A 20,609-nucleotide genomic window follows, 5' to 3' on the forward strand; every position below is an offset into this window, starting at 1 on the left:
TTTATACTCCAAGAGAATTTGAAGCTCCATCAAAAATTCGTGTTCTCCCTGATCATATCTCCCATGCCACCGCTTTGCAGCAATAGTAGAACGTCCCTTAGCATGTGTAACTTCTCCTTTATATACATCCCCAAATCCTCCATGACCAATCAAGTTGTTATGGCTGAAGTCTTGTGTGGCAGTTTTAATGTCATCAAGTGAGAATTTGAGGTGGTCCTTGATGTTTTCCTGTGAATCATTAAACACCAGATGATGAACTTAATAATTCAAAAATAAGTTGAACCTCTTATTAAAAATCAGTTATATATTATATTTTTTATCAATGGTATAAGATTATTATATTTTACAAAACCTTTCCATTTTTTTTTATGGATAACTGATTAACTTGGACACTAGTTAATTTTTTTTTTTTTATTTATTTTCAGAAATACACTAGACACTAGTTATCATATGCAACAGTGCAACTTAATATATGATCATCTAACTAGTCCTAAATTTTTAAATTCTCTTTAGGCCAAAATTGGAACATAGTATTATACAATTAATGTTTCTGAAGTGGTCAAACTAATCAATACTAACAGGCTTTGGGCAGGTCATGTTTCTCAGGGAGGGAGGTCCAAAACAGTTTTTTTCAAACAAAACCATGCCAAAACAGTTGCTTTTTTGGACAAGTTTTTTTTTTTTTTTTTTTTATGATCTAAATTAGTCCTTCATAATAGCCTTGGAAAAAGCCATTAAATCAATTTCTACCTTTACCGTACAAACTACCCTTCAAATTTTGCAGGCCCTCTTTGTTCTTTTTCATTACAGTGTCGATGTGGGATGAGTGTGTTCAACAGAAAACTTGAAAAGTTGGAAAAATGTCCAACATCAGTTATTCATTTTAAACTAGCATCATACATCCGACATTTCTTTTAAAATGATATCGATGGAGCTCCTAATTAGCAAATGTTAATGATTTACATAATGACTTACTTGTAAAGATAACGCTTCCTCAAGTTTCTTAATTATGACTTCTGCTGTTGGACGGTTAGTTTGAGATTCTGCCACACATTGATATGCAATTTTCGTAAATGTATCCAATGAATCTTTGTCGGGTCCTCTACTTGAAGTGAAAATGTTGTCATGAGTTTCTTCCATCAGCTTAGGATCTACCATTTCCCTTATTGTTCCCTCATTGAAGCGACGTCTTGCGACAGGTGCAATCCCGTTGATATTTTCTTTGGTGTAAATTTCATCATTAGCAAGCTTCCCTGACAGGATCTCAAATAAAACGACTCCAAAAGAGTAAATGTCTGATTCATTTTTCAACCTACCCGTTTTAAAATATTCTGGGTCCCAATAAAAATCTGTGCCTGCAAGAGTTTCTGTATTGAGAGTCTTGTTCACTTGTTGACTTTTTTTCACACTGCGTAATCTGGAGAGCCCAAAATCAGCAATCTTGGCTTGCCAATTCTCAGTTAACAAAATGTTATCGCTTTTTATATCACGGTGTATTATCCTTCGATCGTCCTCTATCTTGGTATGAAGGTAATTCAATCCGCGTGCAATATCAATACATATCTTTATACGTTGCACCCAAGTAAGATTAGTCAACTTACCACCGGTGCTTCCCAAATAATCACTAAGGCTTCCTTTAGAAGCATGCTCGTAGACAAGTAACATATGATCACCTTCCTTGCAAAATCCAAGAAGAGAGATTATGTTGGGATGCTTACAATTTGTAAGCATTTCAATTTCTGCTAGGAACCCTTGTATTCCTTGTTTGTCTTCTCTATTCAATATGCGTTTGATAGCTACAGTGGAGCGCTTCTTGGCATGTTCCCTTGTCTTCTTCTCTTCTAATGGCAACAAGTTTTTGCTATCAAAATGGTCAAGTTCAGCTTTGTACACATCACCATATCCGCCTGACCCAATGAGGTATGTTTTACCAAAATTCTCGGTGGCCAATTGTATATCAATGAGTGGGATCTCTAAGTGTTTCAAGTTTTTCCCCTGCAGCAACACTTTACTCAAATTAAAAATGCGGTGTGTTGCAACAGACTGTCTTTTATTAAATGACAAAAAGAAAACATTTAAGACCCCAATAAATCAGCAATGGTTAGGTACAATAGCAGAAGCAATTAAACATCAAGATGAAGAGCAAAAATGAAAAAAGAAATATTACTTTTAGGCCAAAACCAAATTATTTAGATCACTTACCTTCAAGCTCTTGGAAGTCATGCCCTTAACCATAGAGTGAGCCTTTGATATGAACTACAACAATGGGAAATAAATTAATGAGCATATTATGCCAAGCGCCAACACGCAAAGCAAAAGCTAAAATAAATGAAGGGTATACGTCTTACAGCAGGGTTTTGATGTTTCCATTGAAATTCCAAGGCTTTCTCAAGTTGTATGACAATCTGATGTATATTTGGACGTTGTTGTCGTTGTTCCTTCACGCAGTAGTATGCTGTTTCTGAAAAGATTTTGAATGATTTTGGGTCCATTTGTTTCCATAGAACCGGATCTATCATATCTTCTAGTCTTCCCTCTTCATAGTATGATCTGGCCGATGGAGCTAACAACTTATCATCATCACAATGCTTTCCGCACAGGACTTCAAATAATACAATGCCAAATGAATAAATATCTGACTTGTGGGTCACGAATCCACTCTGAACATATGTTGGGTCACGGTACCCTATCGTACCACAAACATCCACAGGAATGCAAAGACAGTCCCTTCGACTTGCTGTCTGAGTGATGGAAAGTTCAAAACCAGATAATTTTGCTTCCCACTGCTCATCCAGTAAAATCTTGGAGCTCTTGATATCACGGTGTATGATGCTGAAATCACGTCGCTTATCATAATAAATGTAACTCAAAGCGTGCGCGGCACCAATACATATCTGCAATCTTCGCATCCATGTCACGGTCGGGTCTTGTAGATAGTCGTACAGACTTCCATGGATCTCATGTTTGTTTATGACGATCTTCTCACCGTTCTCATCACAAAACCCAATGATAGAGACAAGATTTCTATGCTTAAGTTTAGAAAGCATCGAAACCTCCATAAAAAAACCCGTTGCTTTCTCTCCTTAAGTTATCATAAAAAAACCTCCGCGCAACAATATTGACTAATTCATGTGACCGCAAGAGTTGTCCTTTGTACTCCTTTCCAAACCCATCACGTCCGATAAGGTTTGCATCAGAAAAGCTGTTGGTGGCTGATACTATCTCTTCAAGTGGAATTTGTAAGTGAGCCAACTGTTTGTAAGAAAACAAAGACAAATGAAGAAGCAGGTAATGGTAAGATATAGGGCTGCAAACGAGCCGAGCCGAGCTCGGGCTCGGCTCATTTAACTATTTATAGGCTTGAGCTCGAGCTCGGCTCGCTCGAGCCTTATGGTGCAAAGCTCGAGATCGGCTCGTTAAGAATTATATGGGCTCGGGCTCGGCTCATATACGGTATACTCTAATTTCCTAAAATGGTATTTATTAAATTATTATTTATTTTAATATACAAAAATAATTTTTTTTTTATCATTATATATATGTAGGCTCGTTTAGGCTTGCAAGCCTAATCGAGCCAAGTAACAGAGGCTCGAGCTCATGCTCGTTTAATAAACAAGCCTAATATTAAGCTCGAGCTCGGCTCGGACTCGTTTAAAATCGATCTCGAGTCGAGCTTTTAACGATTCGATCTCGAGTAGCTTACAAGTAGTTTGGCTCGTTTGCACCCCTAGTAAGATACAATAATGATGTGTGTGTATATATAGACAGCCAACTCCCATCTCTACTTTCCTTTTTGTTTTCTAGTTCTAATAGTGTCGCACTTAAGAAAATTATATATTCACAAGTTCTACTTTAGTTAATTACAATTTAAAGTATTATCCTTTGTGTATATTTATTTTACTATTAGATTTGATATTTGATATTTAGTAGTTTAATCTTGGAATAAATCACATTCAATCTGTTGTTATAATATTTTTTTTGGATTTTGATTCAAATAAATTTTTTGTTCTTTGTTTTTTTAGCTCTTCAAAATTAACCATGCCCACACCCACACCTAGAGTTGTACCCGGTCACCATGGACTAAAAAGGCCTAGTCCCCCCTTTAAGCATGAAACTTTGGACCAGAAAAGTGGTTTAGTCTGACCCGCCTTGGACAAAACAAGCCCCGTCTTCTTTTTATTTGTTATTATGAATTATGAAATGTCATGAACATTAGTAAGCATATATATATATATATATATATATATATATATATATATATATATATATATATATATATATTGGTTTAGTCTGGCCCACCTTAGACAAAACAAGCCCGGTCTTCTTTTTATTTGTTATTATGAATTATGAAATGCCACGAACATTTGTAAAAAAATTTAAACATATTTTTTATTCATAACTTAATAACGAATTTATTATAATAAAGATCTGATTTACTTTTATTCACTTATTAATAATAAGGGTTGAAACTATAAAAAAATTATTTTATCTTAAAATTATATCAATGTGGATGTCTATTTATAGAAAATAAAAAATTATATAATTTCATATATTTAAAATCATTTTTCGATAGATGTTTTATCTTTTAAGTAACAATTTTACATGCTTGTGGTTGTGTGTACTACTGATTTCTTATTTATTTCCTTACTGAATGTGTAATTCATGTGGAAAATCTACGTTTCATCAGGTCAATTCAACTGAGATCCATTTACTGTCTATTCATTTGCATTTTTGATTTTATACTTTTGGATTTCATATGATGTTATGTGGCTTTAAGATTGTCTCAACCTCAATGATTATGTGGGACCTTTCTTTTACGGGAAAATGACTTAAAAGCCCAAGGAAGTTTCCAAACCATTCAAAAAATCTCAATCATGTTTTGTCTGTTCAAAAAAACCCAACGAACTTAAAATTTTGTCTAAAAAGTCCAAACAAGTTCCAAACCGTTCAGAAAATTTCAATTTTGTTTTGTTTAAGTTCATTGGGTTTTTTTTTAACAGTCAGAACATGATTGGAGTTTTTTGAACGTTTTGGAAACTTTGTTGGTCTAACAAGTCATTTTATCGATACAGTAATAAGCCACGTCATCTGTTTCTCTTAATTGACTTTCAGGAAACTGTAACTTAGTTAGGTTGTTTAAAGCAAAACAGAGCTTGAAGATTTGGGAAAATGGGGTTTTAACAAGAAAATATCATGAATTGGAGTTTTCTAGGATTGATATTTATTAATTTTTTTTACACTTATGCAATTAGAAGAAGCTACCTGTTATTGTGATTGTAAAACTGTACAATTGGCTATCAAGCAGAAGAAAAAAATAGAATTAGAAAGTGGCAATAAATGAATCCTAATAATTTGGTGTAAAATGGTGTATTGTAACAGGGAAGGCAAATTGTGTTGATAGAGAGTGGAGAAGTCTGTAGGATCTGATCTTGTTAGCCAACAAAATACATTATGTTGACTTGATGGCAGAGATGGACTAAAACTCTTTCAATTTTATTGAGTTCATTGCACTCGAGGCATGTATAGAGACGGTTATTATAAATGTTCATTTTGTTGACTTGATAACAGAGATGGACTGAAACTCCTATATGAAAGATTTGCACATATGTTCATATGCAAACATATCACATATGTTCATATATGAACAGATGAACATATTTTCATATTAATCCAAACCTACTCAAGTTTCATTCTTATGTCTTCTATATGTTTTCCCCTGATCTTTGTTTTGTATTATATGTTCCCCAATTCAATTCCTATCTAATCTATGTTAGTGTACAAACATTTATTAGCATATGTTCATTTATGAACATATTTTTATATACTTTTATCCTTAATTTAATCTAGACAAAACTTCAAAAGTCATCCCTGTGGTTTTCAAAAATATCAAGTTTAGTCCCTAAGTTCAAAAAACCTCACAGATGGTCCCTGTGGTTTCAAAACTTTTAACAAATGGTCCTTTTCGCTAACACCGTTAACATTTAACCGTTAAGTCAGGGGCATTTTTGTCATTTCACTATAGAGGGACCATTTATGAGGTTTTTAATTACTTTTTTTAAATAAATAAATAAATAATATTTAAAAGGGTCCCACCCCTCTCTCTCTCTCTCTCTCTCTCTCTCTCTCTCTCTCTCTCTCTCTCTCTCTCTCTCTCTCTCTCTCTCTCTCTCTCTCTCTCTCTCCGTTTTCTTATTCGTCTAGCACCACACAGACACCCCCAATACTTCCTATTCTTGTCCCCATTTCTGCTTCATTAGACTGCCAAGACCTCTTCCCTCTCATCTTCCTATTCGAGTCCAGAAGCTCGCTAAAGCCCGATTAAGCAAGCGCACCATCGAGCGTCGGTCGTGGGCGATGTTTGGCGATGCCGTTCATGAAGAAGTCGGTTCTCGGCTCATCATGGTTTCGAATGAAGAGATCTTGCTTGAACGACCTAGGGCTCCTGGTTTGTCTCTCAACCTCTTGACACTTTCTGTTATCTCATTGATGAATTATGAAATTGGTGTGTTCTTATATTTCCATCGACAATTCCACTGTCAAGTTCGTTTCAGTTTCATGAAATCGTATACATTCCTCTTCCTCTGATTGCGATAAATTCATCAGTCGAATATAATTATCGGATTTGGTGTTAAACCTTGAAAAATCGATCTGTATTTGCATTTCTCTTTTCAAAATGGACTAATTTTGTGTTTTTCGTGTTGAAATTTTGATAGGTTCGAAGGGAGAAGAAAAGGCTACCAGAGACGGCTTAGGATAGCTGAGCAAAGGCGACGCTGTACTCACGGTATGCAGAACTTGTGGCAAAAAAGGCGATCACTGGACATCACAGAACTTGTTGCCATGGTAGTAAAGATTTTTTGGGGATTTTGATTTGGATTTAGATTTAGATTTTGAATTGGATTTGGATTTTGCAACTGTAATTCTTGAATTGAGTTTTCCTTTCCCATTTAAGGAAGAGTGTGAGGTTTGATTTTGATTTGGTTGGATTTTGTTGATGATATTTGTGAGGTGGATGGAAACAGGGTGTTTTGTTTGTTCACTAGTAGATATGACCATACCGGGGAAAGCTTTCCGATGTCGATATTGATAGTTTAATAAATCAGTTGGAAAGTGGGGAATATAAGTCGTGCATTGAAGGTGTTCGACGAATTGCTTGAGAGAACATCTTTGCCCACATTCAGAATCTTGAGGCACTGCATCAGATTTTCCAGTGCATCAGATTTTCCAGTGAACGGATCCCTTCAAAGTTTAGTGAGAGAGGGTGTGTGATTGGGTTCTTGATGGTCGTCCGTAACTGGAGAAAGAGAGAGAGAGAGAGAGAGGTGGGACCCTTGCATATTAAATTTTATTTATTTATTTATTTAAAAAAAAGTAACTGGAAACCTCATAAATGGTCCCTGTGTAGTGAAATACCAAAAATGCCCCTGACTTAACGGTTAAATGTTAACGGTGTTAGCGAAAAGGACGATTTGTTAAAAATTTTGAAACCACAGGGACCATCTGTGAGGTTTTTTGAACTTAGGGACTAAACTTGATATTTTTGAAAACCACAGGGACCATTTTTGAAGTTTTGTCTTTAATCTAATTGTGATACGAGTGGTTAGCCAATGTTTTTTTGGATATGTATTGCTAAAAATTAACCATATGAACATGTAAAAGTTGATTAGAGAATCTGAAAAAATTATGTTCATTTATGAACATATTTTCATTTATGAATGAACATATGTTCATTTATAAACATGTAAAAATTGATTAGAGAATCTGAAAAAGTTATGTTCATAAAGATTATTATACAGTCATACCCTTAATGACATAATCTAATCCAATGGTTTAGATGGTTGTTATGTGGTGTTATTTGGTTGTGTTGAACTCATATATATATATATATATATATATATATATATATATATATATATATATATATATATATATATATATAGAGGTTTAGGTTCTATGGAAAACAAAAAACCCTAAAACTCATTAAAATGCTTAAAAAAAATTAGAGATCACAAAACTTTTTTTTTGAGTTTTTTTATCAAAAAGTCGCAACTTTTAGGTCAAAATCGCTGAAAAAAAAAAAAAAACTGAAATTTTTATTTTTTTTTTCTCCGAAATTGTAAAAAATGGTCTACTGTTTCGCCCAATTATCTACTGTTTTGATTTTAATATATAAAGATTTTTTTTTCATTTTTCACTATGAAACCGTAGACAAAAGAATGGTCTACTGTTTCCTCTGAGAAGTCTTCTACTGTTTCCAACTAGTAGATTAAAAATGATCTATTGTTTCGTCCAAAACCTACGTTTTTTTAAATGAAAAAAAAACACTAACTTTTACTGTAAAAGAGATGTTTCGTTTAATATATAGTAGGTACGATATAGTAGTCAAAAAGTTAGTGTTTTTTAAACGAAACAATAGATTATTTTTAATCTACTATTTGGAAAACAGTAGACTTCTGAGAGAAAAACAGTAGATCATTTTTTCGTCTACGGTTTCGTAGTGAAAAATGAAAAAAAAAAAAAAAAAATTCTTTATATACAAAAATCAAAACAGTAGGTAAATGGGTGAAACAATAGACCATTCTAACTATCTATGGTTTCGAAGGCTAGTTTGGGACAAATCCTAATTTTTAGTTAAATAGTGATAAGTCAATTTGGTTAGATTAATAATTTTCCCTTTTAGTTATTCCTATTTCCATATAAGGAATCAAATCAAGCTAACCCTTTTTCCCAAACTGAGTAGACTTAGTTTTGATATGATATTGACCACAATTGCCTCATCCCAAAACAGATCGATTACCTTCAAGCTCTTGGATGTTGCGCCTTCAATCTTTTCTTGCTGTCCAAAAAAAAAATCATAGAGTAAGCAGTTGATGTCTAAGCAGGTAAGGCACTCTCCATATGGGAGGTTTATTGTTCGAGTCCATGGTTTAGGATAGGGTAAGCAACATACTTTGATGTCTTAGCATATCCCTCTATCCTTGCAAAACAGGGAGCCACAGCAATCATTTGATATAAACGGCTACAATGAAAAATATATATCCTATAAACACGAGTTTATAATGACAGAGGTACGAACAGAAAGTGGAACCGGATGAATCATCAATGGTCTTACATGATTTTCTTGTTCCTGTTGAGATTCCAGTGCTTTCTCAAGTTGTATGAGAATCTGATCTATACTTGGTCGTTCTGATGGTTCTGCCTTCAAGCAACAATACGCTATTTCTGAAAAGATTTTGAATGATTGTGGGTCCATTTGTTTCCATAGACCCGGATTCACCATATCATATAGTCTTCCATTTTCAATATGTGATTTGGCCAATTCATATAGATAGTCCTCACCCTCGTTTACAGCTTCTGTTACCTTGCCACAAAGTACTTCAATTAATACCACGCCAAAGGAAAACATATCGGACTTGTGGGACACACTTCCAGTCTTGACATATGTTGGGTCCATATATCCGGGTGTGCCACAAACTTTATTATAAGATACACAGTTCCATTCAGCCGCAGCCTGATTCATGGAAAGTTCAAAACCATATAATTTTGCTTCCCAGTTGTCATCTAGTAAAATCTTTGAACTCTTGATATCGCGATGAATGACGCCAAAATCACGTCCCTCATCATAATGAATGTAATATAATGCCCGCGCAACACCGACACATATCTGCAACCTTCGCATCCATGTGAGGCACGGGTCTGTTAAATAGTTACAAAGACTTCCACGGGTCTCAAGCTTGTTTATGACGATCTTCTCACCATCATCACCATCGTCACAAAACCCAACGATAGAGACGATATTTTGATGCTCAAGTGTACAAAGCATCGAGACCTCCATCCAAAACTCTTTGATTCCTATTCCATTCTTATCATCTAACCTCCGTGCAACGATATCGACCAATCGACCGGACTGCAAGAGTTGTCCTTTGTACTCCTTTCCAAATCCATCATATCTGATGAAATTTGCATCAGAAAAGTTGTCGGTGGCAGATACTATCTCTTCAAGCGGGATTCGTAAGTGATCAAACTGTTTGTGGGGAGACATGATGTTTATCGAGTACCAAAAATTTAATTGAAGGGAACAGAAATATAAAGCAGTGATGCGTGCGTATGTATATATATATATATATATATTTGGAGATATGAACCATATATTCCCGAAGATCTAAATTCAGTTCAAACAATTTTGAAGAAAGAACTTGAACCAAACTGTGAGTGAAAACAAATCAGCAGACAGTAAGACGAACGGAAAACAACTATAAACGATTTAAGGAACGACTCAGAGATCTTATCTAGACACAGTCAACGAAGAGACGAAAAATGAGAAAAGTATCTTGGTTTTGGTAATTTACTAATTTTAGTGCATACGCGTCCACTGTCGCGCATTAAGCTCCAAGTTTCTACTTTGCACACTTTGCCCCCTTTACTATCTTGATATTTACACACATCCAGCAAACAATATTATCCACCAAAGAAAAAAGACAAAATAGTTGGCCATTATTTTGAGTGTTGAGTTTGTATTTAATGGAAATGCTTATATTGAATTATTGATAGCCGGCCTACCCCATATCTGCTTTCCTTTTTGCTTTTTTAGTAGACCCACAACTTGTTGCAGTCATAAACAATATCAAGTTCGAATTTGATGGAATTAAAGGGGTTGATTTTTCCACGCATCTTTTGCTTTTTGTCCACTGAAATTTATATGAATTGTCAATTTTGCACATAGAAATTAACCCTGTGCTATTTTGGCTGATTGTTTAATCTATAAAATAGCATCCTACTTTGGCAAAATTGCCAAACCATGTTTCCTAAAATAGTTTTCAAAGCAGGATGCCCTTTTGACTGATTTTCATTGTTAGATCTTTAAAATATCAAGTAACACCCAAAACTTTTTACATACATTTATAATATTATTTTTTGGGATTTTATCAGACTATTATACAACATCATTCAAAAACCAAAGTTTCAAAAACCATATAACATTTTTCCCCAGAAAATTAGCAGGTGTACAAACCATATCACAACCATAATTAAAACAACAAGATTATACGGTACAAAAATCTAAATCTAGTCCATGTCTTGTTGTTGCTATCACCACTCGTACTAAGGCTTGCTACCTGAACCTGATATACATGACAAAACAATATTTATCAGACAACAAGGTGAGCTATAAATAATTAATTTATTTAACAGTTATTGATTAACAATTCTATGTTTTCTTGAACAATCCAATTTGAGATGGTGACATAAAGTGACAACACTTGCGCTGACCTTTACTGGAGAACAAATCATCAAACAAGGCCCCGCAATTGGTTCCTATGCAAACCCCTTGATCTAGTTGGCATTATTCCATTGCATTTATGTAACGTCCCAATTTCCAGAGTAAAATTTTCATTTTAAAATAGAATAAACACTCATTTCTAATAAAGTTACATTCAGGTCAAACCATTTGTTTTTAAACCATTATTCAGAAATCGTAGTCATAAAGAAGACAATGCAGAATCTCGAATCATAAAATTGTTAATGTGTGTACAGTCCCGCCTTCGCAGCCCGATAAGTATCTGCAAAATATTTAATACACAACTGTAAGCAAAAAGCTTAGTGAGTTCCCCAAAATACCACATACATCATATATAACATCACGTAGTTGTAACGGGCCCGTAACAACCCCGAGTCTGTATTAACATCGAGACCAGATCGACTCCATTGGGTTCGTATCAACCCAGGGCCCGAAATAAACCCAAGTCTGTATTGAATCCAAGTCCAGATCAACTCCATCAGGTCTCTATCAACCCCGAGTCCATAACAACCTCGAGTCTGTACTGACTCCAAGTCCAGATCGACTCCATCGAGTCTGTATCAACTCACACACATATAACATACAAGCATACCAGCAATAGTCACAAAGACAACATGCACAAAATGACACCTAGTGTCCTATTGTATAGTGATAAGATCCCTCTCAATCTTGAAGACAAGACAAACCACACACTCGAGCCAACGATATCAAGTCTCCTCTTGCTAAACATACACATAACGAAAACTCTAATTAACAATCAAGGTAACAACTAACTCTCGAAAGCTATAGGCTCGCATTTAAAAGTCAAATACAAAGTCCCAACATGGTTGACCAAAAGTCAAATCGGTTAAAAAGTCAACGACCAACCCTTAGTTCACTAACGCCAGCATAGAGCTACACTTAGCTTAGAGCTATGCTCAGTGTACAGAAGTCTACGCCAAGCGTAGAGAGGGATACGCCCAGCGTAGAACCCCCGCTCCCAAAAACTTCTAATAAGTTGTTAATACAGCAAGCCAAACTCTCTAACTCCTAGATCTGATCATAATAAATGATTTAGGGGGTGTTTGGATAGGGAAAAAAGTGGCTACTTATTGCTTATCGCTTATTCTCACCACAATAAGCTGAGTTGAAGTGTTTGGATAGGAAGCTTAAAAAATCAGCTTATTGTGGTAGGAATAAGCTAAATAAGTTGATTTTAATAAGCAATGGGGAGAATGCTTATTGCTTATTGCTTATTGTGGTAGGAATAAGCTAAATAAGCTAATCCAAACACTTTTTAAAAAACTGCTTATTCCCACCGCAATAAGATAATAAGCAATAAGCTAATAGGCTAAAAACATATTTATCCAAACACCCCTTAATGAATAAAGTCTATGACTTCATCCCTTTGCATGACCAAGATGAACACACAACCAAACTCTAAGTCCATATTGTCACTTTTTGCTCAATAACTCATACATGGATAGATGAGAATGTCCAAGCTCTCATTTTTATGACTCTATAACTTCCTCATACAAAATCAGATTTGAGCGTTCTTTTTATGCACGCTCTCAATTTTACGTATACTACGACTTTTGTTTAGATTACTAAGGCTAAAAAGTCCCCTATCGTAAATTCAATATTTACATCACACAGCGTCGTGTCGGTTTTGTCGCGAAACTTCGATAGGCCATAACTTCTTCGTTATAACTCGGATTTCGGCGTTCTTTTTATATGTCTGGAATCCTTTTCACGACCACTACAACTTTTTTCATCGATATTGGGTTTATCTAACACTTTAATTGTTACGCTTATTTTTATCTTTTATTTATTATACATTTATAAATAAGTATAAAGCACATAAATTTACATAATTCACATAATACTCAAATAATTCATCTTTATTACTTCAAAATAGGTTATAATGGTTGACCTAACTATTATATCACTACACTAATGTTTAGCCCAAAAACACGTACAAAGATGGAATATAAATTTTTGTATTTTAATAGTACTTGATGAATAAAAGAAAGAATAGGAGGCTAATGGAACTATTATCTAAAAATATAGTTGATGAATACATTATATAAGATATGGATCTTTTTTTCTTTGTATTGTACTATAAATATTTTTTTTAATATATTTCCCCCATTTATGATACAGATTTTCATTTCAGAAAGTAATTTCTTCATACCCCTTAATTGTCGAGTTACTCGAAACCTTACCAAATTACCTTCAACGTCCCCGTCTCATAACATCATACGCCCGAATGTGCAATCCGCATTTATTTCGTCAAGGTCGCCACTTTCACAAATAACCGGTCAATGTAAATTATTCTTAATTTATTTTATATTATATCTACCTCCGCATCTTAAATCATATAACATCAATTTTAATTTCCCAATATATTAACTGTTATCATTAATTTTTTTAATACATATATTTCTATAATGTTTAATTTGTATAAGTCATTTTTTCTTTTAATATCCTATTTAATGAGGCTTCAGGTTGGTTGTCCAACTAATGATTTGGATGAGACAAAAGCATTTGCTAAATAGATTCTTAAAATTGGTGAAGGTAATGTTGGTGGTCCTAATGATGCTAAAGTTGAAGTTTAATTTCTAGAAGATGTTATCGTTTGCTCTACAAGTGACCATATTCATTCAATTGTATCGGTCATTTATCCATCTTTTGAAAACCATCTTGATGATCCATCATATTTACAAGATAAAGCTATTTTGGTCCCTATAAATGAAGAGGTCGATGTTATCAATGACCACATGTTAGGATTGATCAAACATGAAAGGAAAACTTATTTGAGTTCAGATTCTTTATGTGAGACAGGGTCAGCAGATTGTTTTAAGGAATCAGTTACTCTCTAGATGTATTGAATGATTTTAAGGCATTTGGAATTCCTAACCATAAACTTACTCTAAAAACGGATGTTCTGGCCATATTGCTTCGTAATATCGACCAAACCAAAGGTTTATACAATGGTATTAGGTTACAAATTGTTAGACTTGGAAAACATGTCATTGATGCACGAATTATAGTTAGTAGATTCTTCAATGAGACTACTTATATACTTCGCATGAAGTTAACTTCGTCTGATAAAAGAATCCCCTTTCGTTTTCAACGAAGGCAATTCCTCGTATATGTTTGTTTTGCTATGACCATTAACAAGAGTCAATGACAACAATTATCAACTGTTGGATTGTATTTGTGTAAACCCGTCTTCACTCATGGTCAGTTATATGTAGTTGTTTCTCGTTTGACAAGTAAAAAATGTTTGAAGGTACTCATATGTGATGAGGAATGTCGTCCAACCAATAAAACAAAAAATGTTGTCTATAAAAAGGTTCTTCAAGGTTTAAAGATATTCATACATTTCATTTTATTTTTTAAACTTTTCAATATAATCAATAATGAGAAGTGTTCCTATTACTTTATCATTTTATTTTTTAAACTTTTCAATATAATCAATATGTGACGAGGAATGTCGTCCCACGGGACTTTTTGACATCCCTATTTGATACCTTAGATGAAAAGACTACTTGGAAGATAGCATTCCATGAATATAAGATATATGGAGGTTGTAGGTAGATAGAGCAAATCTGTCTGGTGTTATGATAGTATAAATTGTAAAAGTTTCTATCCTCAATTTTAGGATGTTTCAAAAGTGAAGGTTGTACCATAGAACCACAAAAGGTCAATCGTCAATGGACAATGGTAATAGTTGGATTTTAGCAGCAAATAATGGTGTCACTAGAGCTACAAAAATGAAGCTCCCACTCCTTTAAAACATTTCCAACCCAAAAGTCGTCACTAGTTCAATTGGTTTTGATATGATATTCTGGAATCTGGAAAATAACACACTCGTGTTTTAGTCCATTGATAACAACTATCCCCGTTTTACTCCTATTCCTCGAGGTGAACTCGTTTATAATTGTTTCTCAATCCAAGTTAAGACTTGAGTCGCATATACCCCTTCGGGTTTGGAGTGGTGTGAATGGTAGAGATTGCTGGAAATCAACATTTTGGATTTTGAAAAAAGTTTCAAAATAAGGTAATTGCGTTTGTTTTATTTAACAATTAAACTCTGATATTATATGAGGGACTTTTTTCAGATGTTATGAAAGATGGTCAATTCAATGTTTTACTATTGAAATAATTTTGTATCAATCAAAAGTTAATTCATAACTGTTAACTATACTAGTTTTGTTTTTCTACAAGATGGAATCTTACTTCGATTGGAAAACACGACAATATAAACATCATACAATACAAACCCATAAAACAAACCAATACATCAATACAACAATTTATAACAAATCTCAACCATTCAAGTTTAATACCCTTTTATTCATCTCCCTAATCTATATACACCACAATAAAACATAAACTTCTTCACAACTTACTCATCTTAACAGGCCCCATCTCCTTCGCTTTCGCCCTCAACAAATGTTTCTGAACCTTTCCCGTTGCAGTCTTTGGCAACGGTCCAAACACCACCGATTTTGGCACCCAATAAGCCGGCATTTTCGAACGACAAAATTTCATAATATCATCCGCAATTTTACCTTCATCAGATTCTCCAATCCCTTCTTTTAAAGTCACAAATGCACACGGTGATTCACCCCATCTTGTATCCGGTCTAGCCACCACCGAAGCTTCACCAACCATCGGATGTTGATACAATGTATTTTCAACCTCAACACTACTAATATTCTCACCTCCCGAGATAATAATATCCTTTGACCTATCTTTAATCTCAATATACCCATCCGGATGCTTCACCGCTAAGTCACCGGAGTGAAACCACCCGTTGGCGAAAGCCTCGGTGTTTGCTTTCGGGTTTTTTAAATACCCTTTCATTACGATGTTCCCACGGAACACGATTTCTCCGACTGTGGTCCCGTCTGACGGGACCGGTCGGAACGTCTTGGTGTCCATTACTTCTAGCCCTTCCAGGGCTGTGTAAGGGACACCCTGACGGGCGTTTAGTTTAGCCTGTGTTTCGGGCGGGAGCTCGTCCCATTCGGGCTTCCACGCGCATATTGTTGATGGGCCGTAGGTTTCTGAGAGGCCGTATGTGTGTGTTACACGGAACCCGTTTTGGGACATTTTGAAGAGGACAGATGGCGGTGGGGCCGCTCCGGCCGTCATGACGTGGACTTTGCGGGGGAGTGGGAGGATGGTGTCTTTGGGTGGTGCGTTGACTATCGTGTTGAGAACCACCGGGGCGGCACAAAAATGTGTGGCACCGTGATTGGCTATAGCAAAGTATACACCTTTCGCTGTCACCTGCATATAGTATAACGTTTTTTATCCAACTATACTTTTTATATATTTTTAAATATCCCATAACAATTTATTTAAGTAAAAATGTGAAACACAGATTCAAATTTTTGATAAAGCACTTACATATCACATATGCACAAGTTCAACTTTTTTGAGAAAACACTTTTGGAAATAACTTTTTTGAAATAACACTTTTCGAAATAACCTTTTTGAAATGGCTTTTACAATAGATAACAAGCTTCTCCAATCTCCACCATCTTTTCAAATGAAATTTTTTGAATAAACTTTTATTGTGTTTGTGTTTTATTGAAACTGAAACTGATACCTGTCGAAGACATATATTGGTCCCACAAATAGCAGCGAGAGTCCAAGTGAAACACCAACCATTGCAATGAAACATAGGCAAAGTCCAAAGGTACACGGCTCCTTCCGGTATACCCCACACCACAACATTACTAGTGGCTGCCAGGTAAGCGCCTCGATGATGCAAAACCACCCCTTTAGGGCTTGATGTTGTACCCGAAGTATACCCCAAAGCAATACTATGCCACTCATCTTGTGGTGGTTTCCATATAAATTCAGTGTCGCCAGATTCTAGAAACTTCTCATATTCAATCGCGCCTTTTGCTATAGCATATTGCAGATTTTTTGGATCACATTCACTGCTTTCGTCTTTGATGACAATTAAAATTGGGGGCTTGAAATTGGTTTTTATTTTTTCTTGTAGAATCTTTAAAGCTTTTTCAGCTACTTTGAAATATTCTTGATCCACCATTATGACTTCGGATGCTGAGTGTTCTAGAAGGAAGGCGATTGTTGGAGCGTTTAGACGAATGTTTACTGCATTTATGACTGCTCCACTCATTGGAACTCCAAAATGAGCTTCGTACATGGCTGGAATGTTGGGTGCAATCACTGCTACCTGCAAGTAATCGTATAAAGTAAAGATTGTAAATAGTTTGCCCTATTTCACAAATCTGGAGTTTTTACGATTTAGGGCCAAAATAATCATAATTATCTGAACTTGATTCTTAAATTTCTAGATAATCGTTTTCAAAATGAACATTCAAAGTATCCGCTTTACTGTGATTTGATACAGTTTTGTAGTGATTCGCAATATTCATGATATTTATGTTGCGCAATAATGGCTACCCCGAATAGCCATGTAGACTTAATACATATAAATTATAGCTTGTAGTCCCAACAACAAATTTGAGTTCTGTGGTCAAACGTATTAATTACAAGATCGTGAGAGCATAAAATTTATTATCAGGATTCGGTTCGATGATTCATGTGTAGAATTTTTAAATTGAAGATAATCGTTTACCTTAAAAGTCATCGGCATACGCATGGAGGAATAAAATCACAATCACAATCAATCGAGTAAATGAGAAGAGGAAATTGATACCGTTGAACCGAATCCGACGGAGTGTTTGGAAAGAGCGGAGGCTAATCGGCAGCAACGCTGGTAAGTTTGTAGCCATGTGTACTGAACGGAGCCGTGCACAACCGACCTACGGTGGGGGTGAACCAGAGCAGCTCTTTTCAAAAACCAAAGTGGAGTTAGTGCTGTGTAGTTTGCTTCGTTCTTCGGCAAATCATCGATGTCTCTCTCCTTTTCATGTCTTCTTCCCTCCATCGCCATCTTCCCCCTTTTTCACGGAGTCTCTCGCAGTTTCTCTGTTGGATATGTCGAATTTGTTTTATGTGGAGAAAATAGGAGATGACCGATCATGTTTTCACTCATTATTACATTCTAGTCCTCTTGGTTTTGTTTATTACTTTTTTCTTCACAAATACTAATATTTGATACGTAGGTGGTGAAAAAAAAAAAAAAAAAAAAAAAAAAAACCCTACTTGACATTGTTTTCCAAATTTTACATAGGGAATATGACTTATGAAGGTAATTAATTTTTCGGTATGTTCACATCTGGGTAATTATCTTTTTTTACACATTTAGGTAACAAACTTGTTGGAAATGTTCACATATAACCATTATGACCTGCTATAGCAGGTTAAATCATAGATGTAAACGTTTTCAACAAGTTCGTTACCTAGATGTTATGAACAAAACGAAAAGTAAAAAATAAATTACACGAATGGTCCCTATGGTTTAGAGTAATTTGTGTTTTTGGTCCCTAACTTATTTTTTTTTAAACTTGGATGGTCCTTATTGTTTATTTTTGTTGCGCGTTTGGTTCATGTCTTAACTAATGAGACTATTGTGCCTAATTAATTTATTTTTTAATTAATTTTCTTATTTATCTATTTATTTTTTGTATATTTAAAAAAATTAATAGACCACCTTACTGTTTATTTTTTTAATTAATTTATTTTTTTAACTCGGAAGGGCTCTACTGTTTATTTTTGTTACGCGTTTAGTTCATGTCTTACCTAAAAAGATTATTTTGCCCTTTATTAATTGTTTTTAATTAATTTTCTTATTTATATATATTTATTTTTTATATATTTAAAAAAAATTAATATACCCCACATATCTGTATCTCCTCACCGTAATCCTGAAACCACATTTGAAAATTTTAATTTGAGTCTTACCGGTCACCTTCTCATCTCTTATCCTTCCGAACTTCTATTTCTTTTCCATCTTTAGTAACATCGACGTCTTCACCATCCTTCTTTTTTTGGTACTTCAACTCTAGCGAACCAACACCATAACCTACAGTCTCTTCATCATTAGTGGGTTGTGGTATTGATTCGATAGAGTTAAAGGACCGAAAAAAGAAGTGACGATAAAGACGTCGATATCACTAAAAATGGAAAATAAATAGAAGCTGAGAAGGATGAGAGACGGGATGGTGAAGAGATACATATATGCGGGGTCTACTATTTTTTCTTAAATACATAAAGTATAAGTACATAAACAAGAAAATTATTTAAAAAAATAAATTAATAAGGGTATAATAGTCTTTTTATGTAAGACATAGACCAAGCTCGTAACAAAATTAAACAGTAGGAACCATCCGAGTTAAAAAAATAAATTAATTAAAAAATAAATAGTAGGGATCATCCGAGGAGATACAAATATGTGTGATCTATTAATTTTTTTTAAATATGTAAAAAATAAATACATAAATAAGAAAATTAATTAAAAAATAAATTAATAAGGGCACAATAGTCTTTTTAGGTAAGACAGGGACCAAACGCGCAACAAAAATAAATAGTAGGGACCATCCAAGTTAAAAAAATAAGTTAGGGACCAAAAATACAAATTCCCCCAAACTACAGGGACCATTCGTGTAATTTAATTTTTACTTTTCGTTTTGTTCATATTTGGGTAACTATTTTTATTTACATATCTAGGTAACGAACTTATTGAAAGCGTTTACATCTAGGATTTAACCTGCTATAGCAGGTCATAATGGTTATATGTGAACACTTCCAACAAGTTTGTTACCCAAATGTGTACAAAAAAAAGATAGTTACCCAGATGTGAACATACCGAAAAGTTAATTACCTTCATAAATCATATTCCCTTTTACATAAGCTATTATAATGTATAACCAATCAATGTCCGAATTATTTTATCTTTATTTTTAAAATTTTATATTATTTTCGTTAAATAACAAATAGATTTGTTTTTAGAGGCGGAACCATGATCAAAGTGAAGGAGAGTACAAAAAAATCACCTTATATACAATAAGAAAAAAATAAAAACCGCAATTTCATTGGGCATAAGTCAGAAAGTGAAAAATAGACTATAGAATATATATTACATTGTAAAGTTCATCTCTCCGCTCTTTCATTTTCCGAAAATAAGTAATTACATTTTCAATTTTAACTTTCTCAAATGTTTTCTTTTTTGCACTATAGATCAAAGCATCATTCATAAAATGGTCACCTATTCGGTTACGCAAATCAGTCTTCAACAAGTTTATTCCAGATAAACATCATTCAACGGTTGCGGTTGCGATTGCGACGGACAAAGCCAAAGTTAGTTTTAATAATTTATAAACCAAAGAAAAATAGAGGTGCTTCCTTGTTTCCACCCACAAACGAGAGAGATATGTAATTC

At 34.4% G+C, this 20,609-nt stretch overlaps 3 protein-coding genes and 1 long non-coding RNA gene across 5 annotated transcripts in view; 1 reads left to right on the plus strand and 3 right to left on the minus strand.

The window, feature by feature from the left end:
- Positions 1 to 10,310, minus strand: part of LOC145032699 (uncharacterized) — a 24,664-nt gene extending 14,354 nt beyond the window's left edge. The window contains exons 1-6 of one of the 2 annotated variants that reach the window (XM_078981599.1): positions 9,113 to 10,310; positions 8,798 to 8,836; positions 2,349 to 3,252; positions 2,203 to 2,256; positions 976 to 1,995; positions 1 to 228 (exon numbers count right to left, since the gene is read on the minus strand). The exon at positions 1 to 228 is cut by the window's left edge and continues 669 nt beyond it. In XM_078981599.1, coding sequence (XP_078837725.1) covers positions 1 to 228; positions 976 to 1,995; positions 2,203 to 2,256; positions 2,349 to 3,059 — 2,013 coding nt within the window. In that variant the 5' untranslated portion in view covers positions 3,060 to 3,252; positions 8,798 to 8,836; positions 9,113 to 10,310. Of the gene's footprint in view, positions 229 to 975; positions 1,996 to 2,202; positions 2,257 to 2,348; positions 3,253 to 8,797; positions 8,837 to 8,950; positions 9,018 to 9,112 lie in introns of those variants that run through there. The other variant, XM_078981608.1, reaches the window with a different exon arrangement.
- On the plus strand, positions 6,248 to 6,976 carry LOC145032694 (uncharacterized). Its single transcript, XR_013677189.1, has 2 exons — positions 6,248 to 6,445; positions 6,714 to 6,976. It is a non-coding gene; the product is annotated as an uncharacterized LOC145032694 (long non-coding RNA).
- Positions 8,058 to 10,042, minus strand: LOC145004800 (putative receptor-like protein kinase At2g39360). The gene is made up of 3 exons (XM_078963799.1): positions 9,113 to 10,042; positions 8,720 to 8,836; positions 8,058 to 8,066 (listed from the first exon to the last, which is right to left on the minus strand). The coding sequence occupies exons 1-3, from the start codon at positions 10,040 to 10,042 to the stop codon at positions 8,058 to 8,060; spliced, it is 1,056 nt and encodes a 351-aa protein (XP_078819925.1).
- Positions 10,311 to 15,549: 5,239 nt separating the features above from the next.
- Positions 15,550 to 18,287, minus strand: AAE7 (acyl-activating enzyme 7). Its single transcript, XM_078981621.1, has 3 exons — positions 17,985 to 18,287; positions 16,902 to 17,498; positions 15,550 to 16,579 (listed from the first exon to the last, which is right to left on the minus strand). Exons 1-3 carry the CDS (start codon positions 18,219 to 18,221, stop codon positions 15,683 to 15,685), a joined length of 1,731 nt encoding a protein of 576 aa, XP_078837747.1. The 5' UTR covers positions 18,222 to 18,287; the 3' UTR covers positions 15,550 to 15,682.
- Between the last annotated feature and the right edge of the window lie 2,322 nt (positions 18,288 to 20,609).

This window comes from Lactuca saligna, chromosome 1 (assembly GCF_052625555.1).
Source record: "Lactuca saligna cultivar CGN05327 chromosome 1, ASM5262555v1, whole genome shotgun sequence".
NCBI lineage: Eukaryota > Viridiplantae > Streptophyta > Magnoliopsida > Asterales > Asteraceae > Lactuca > Lactuca saligna.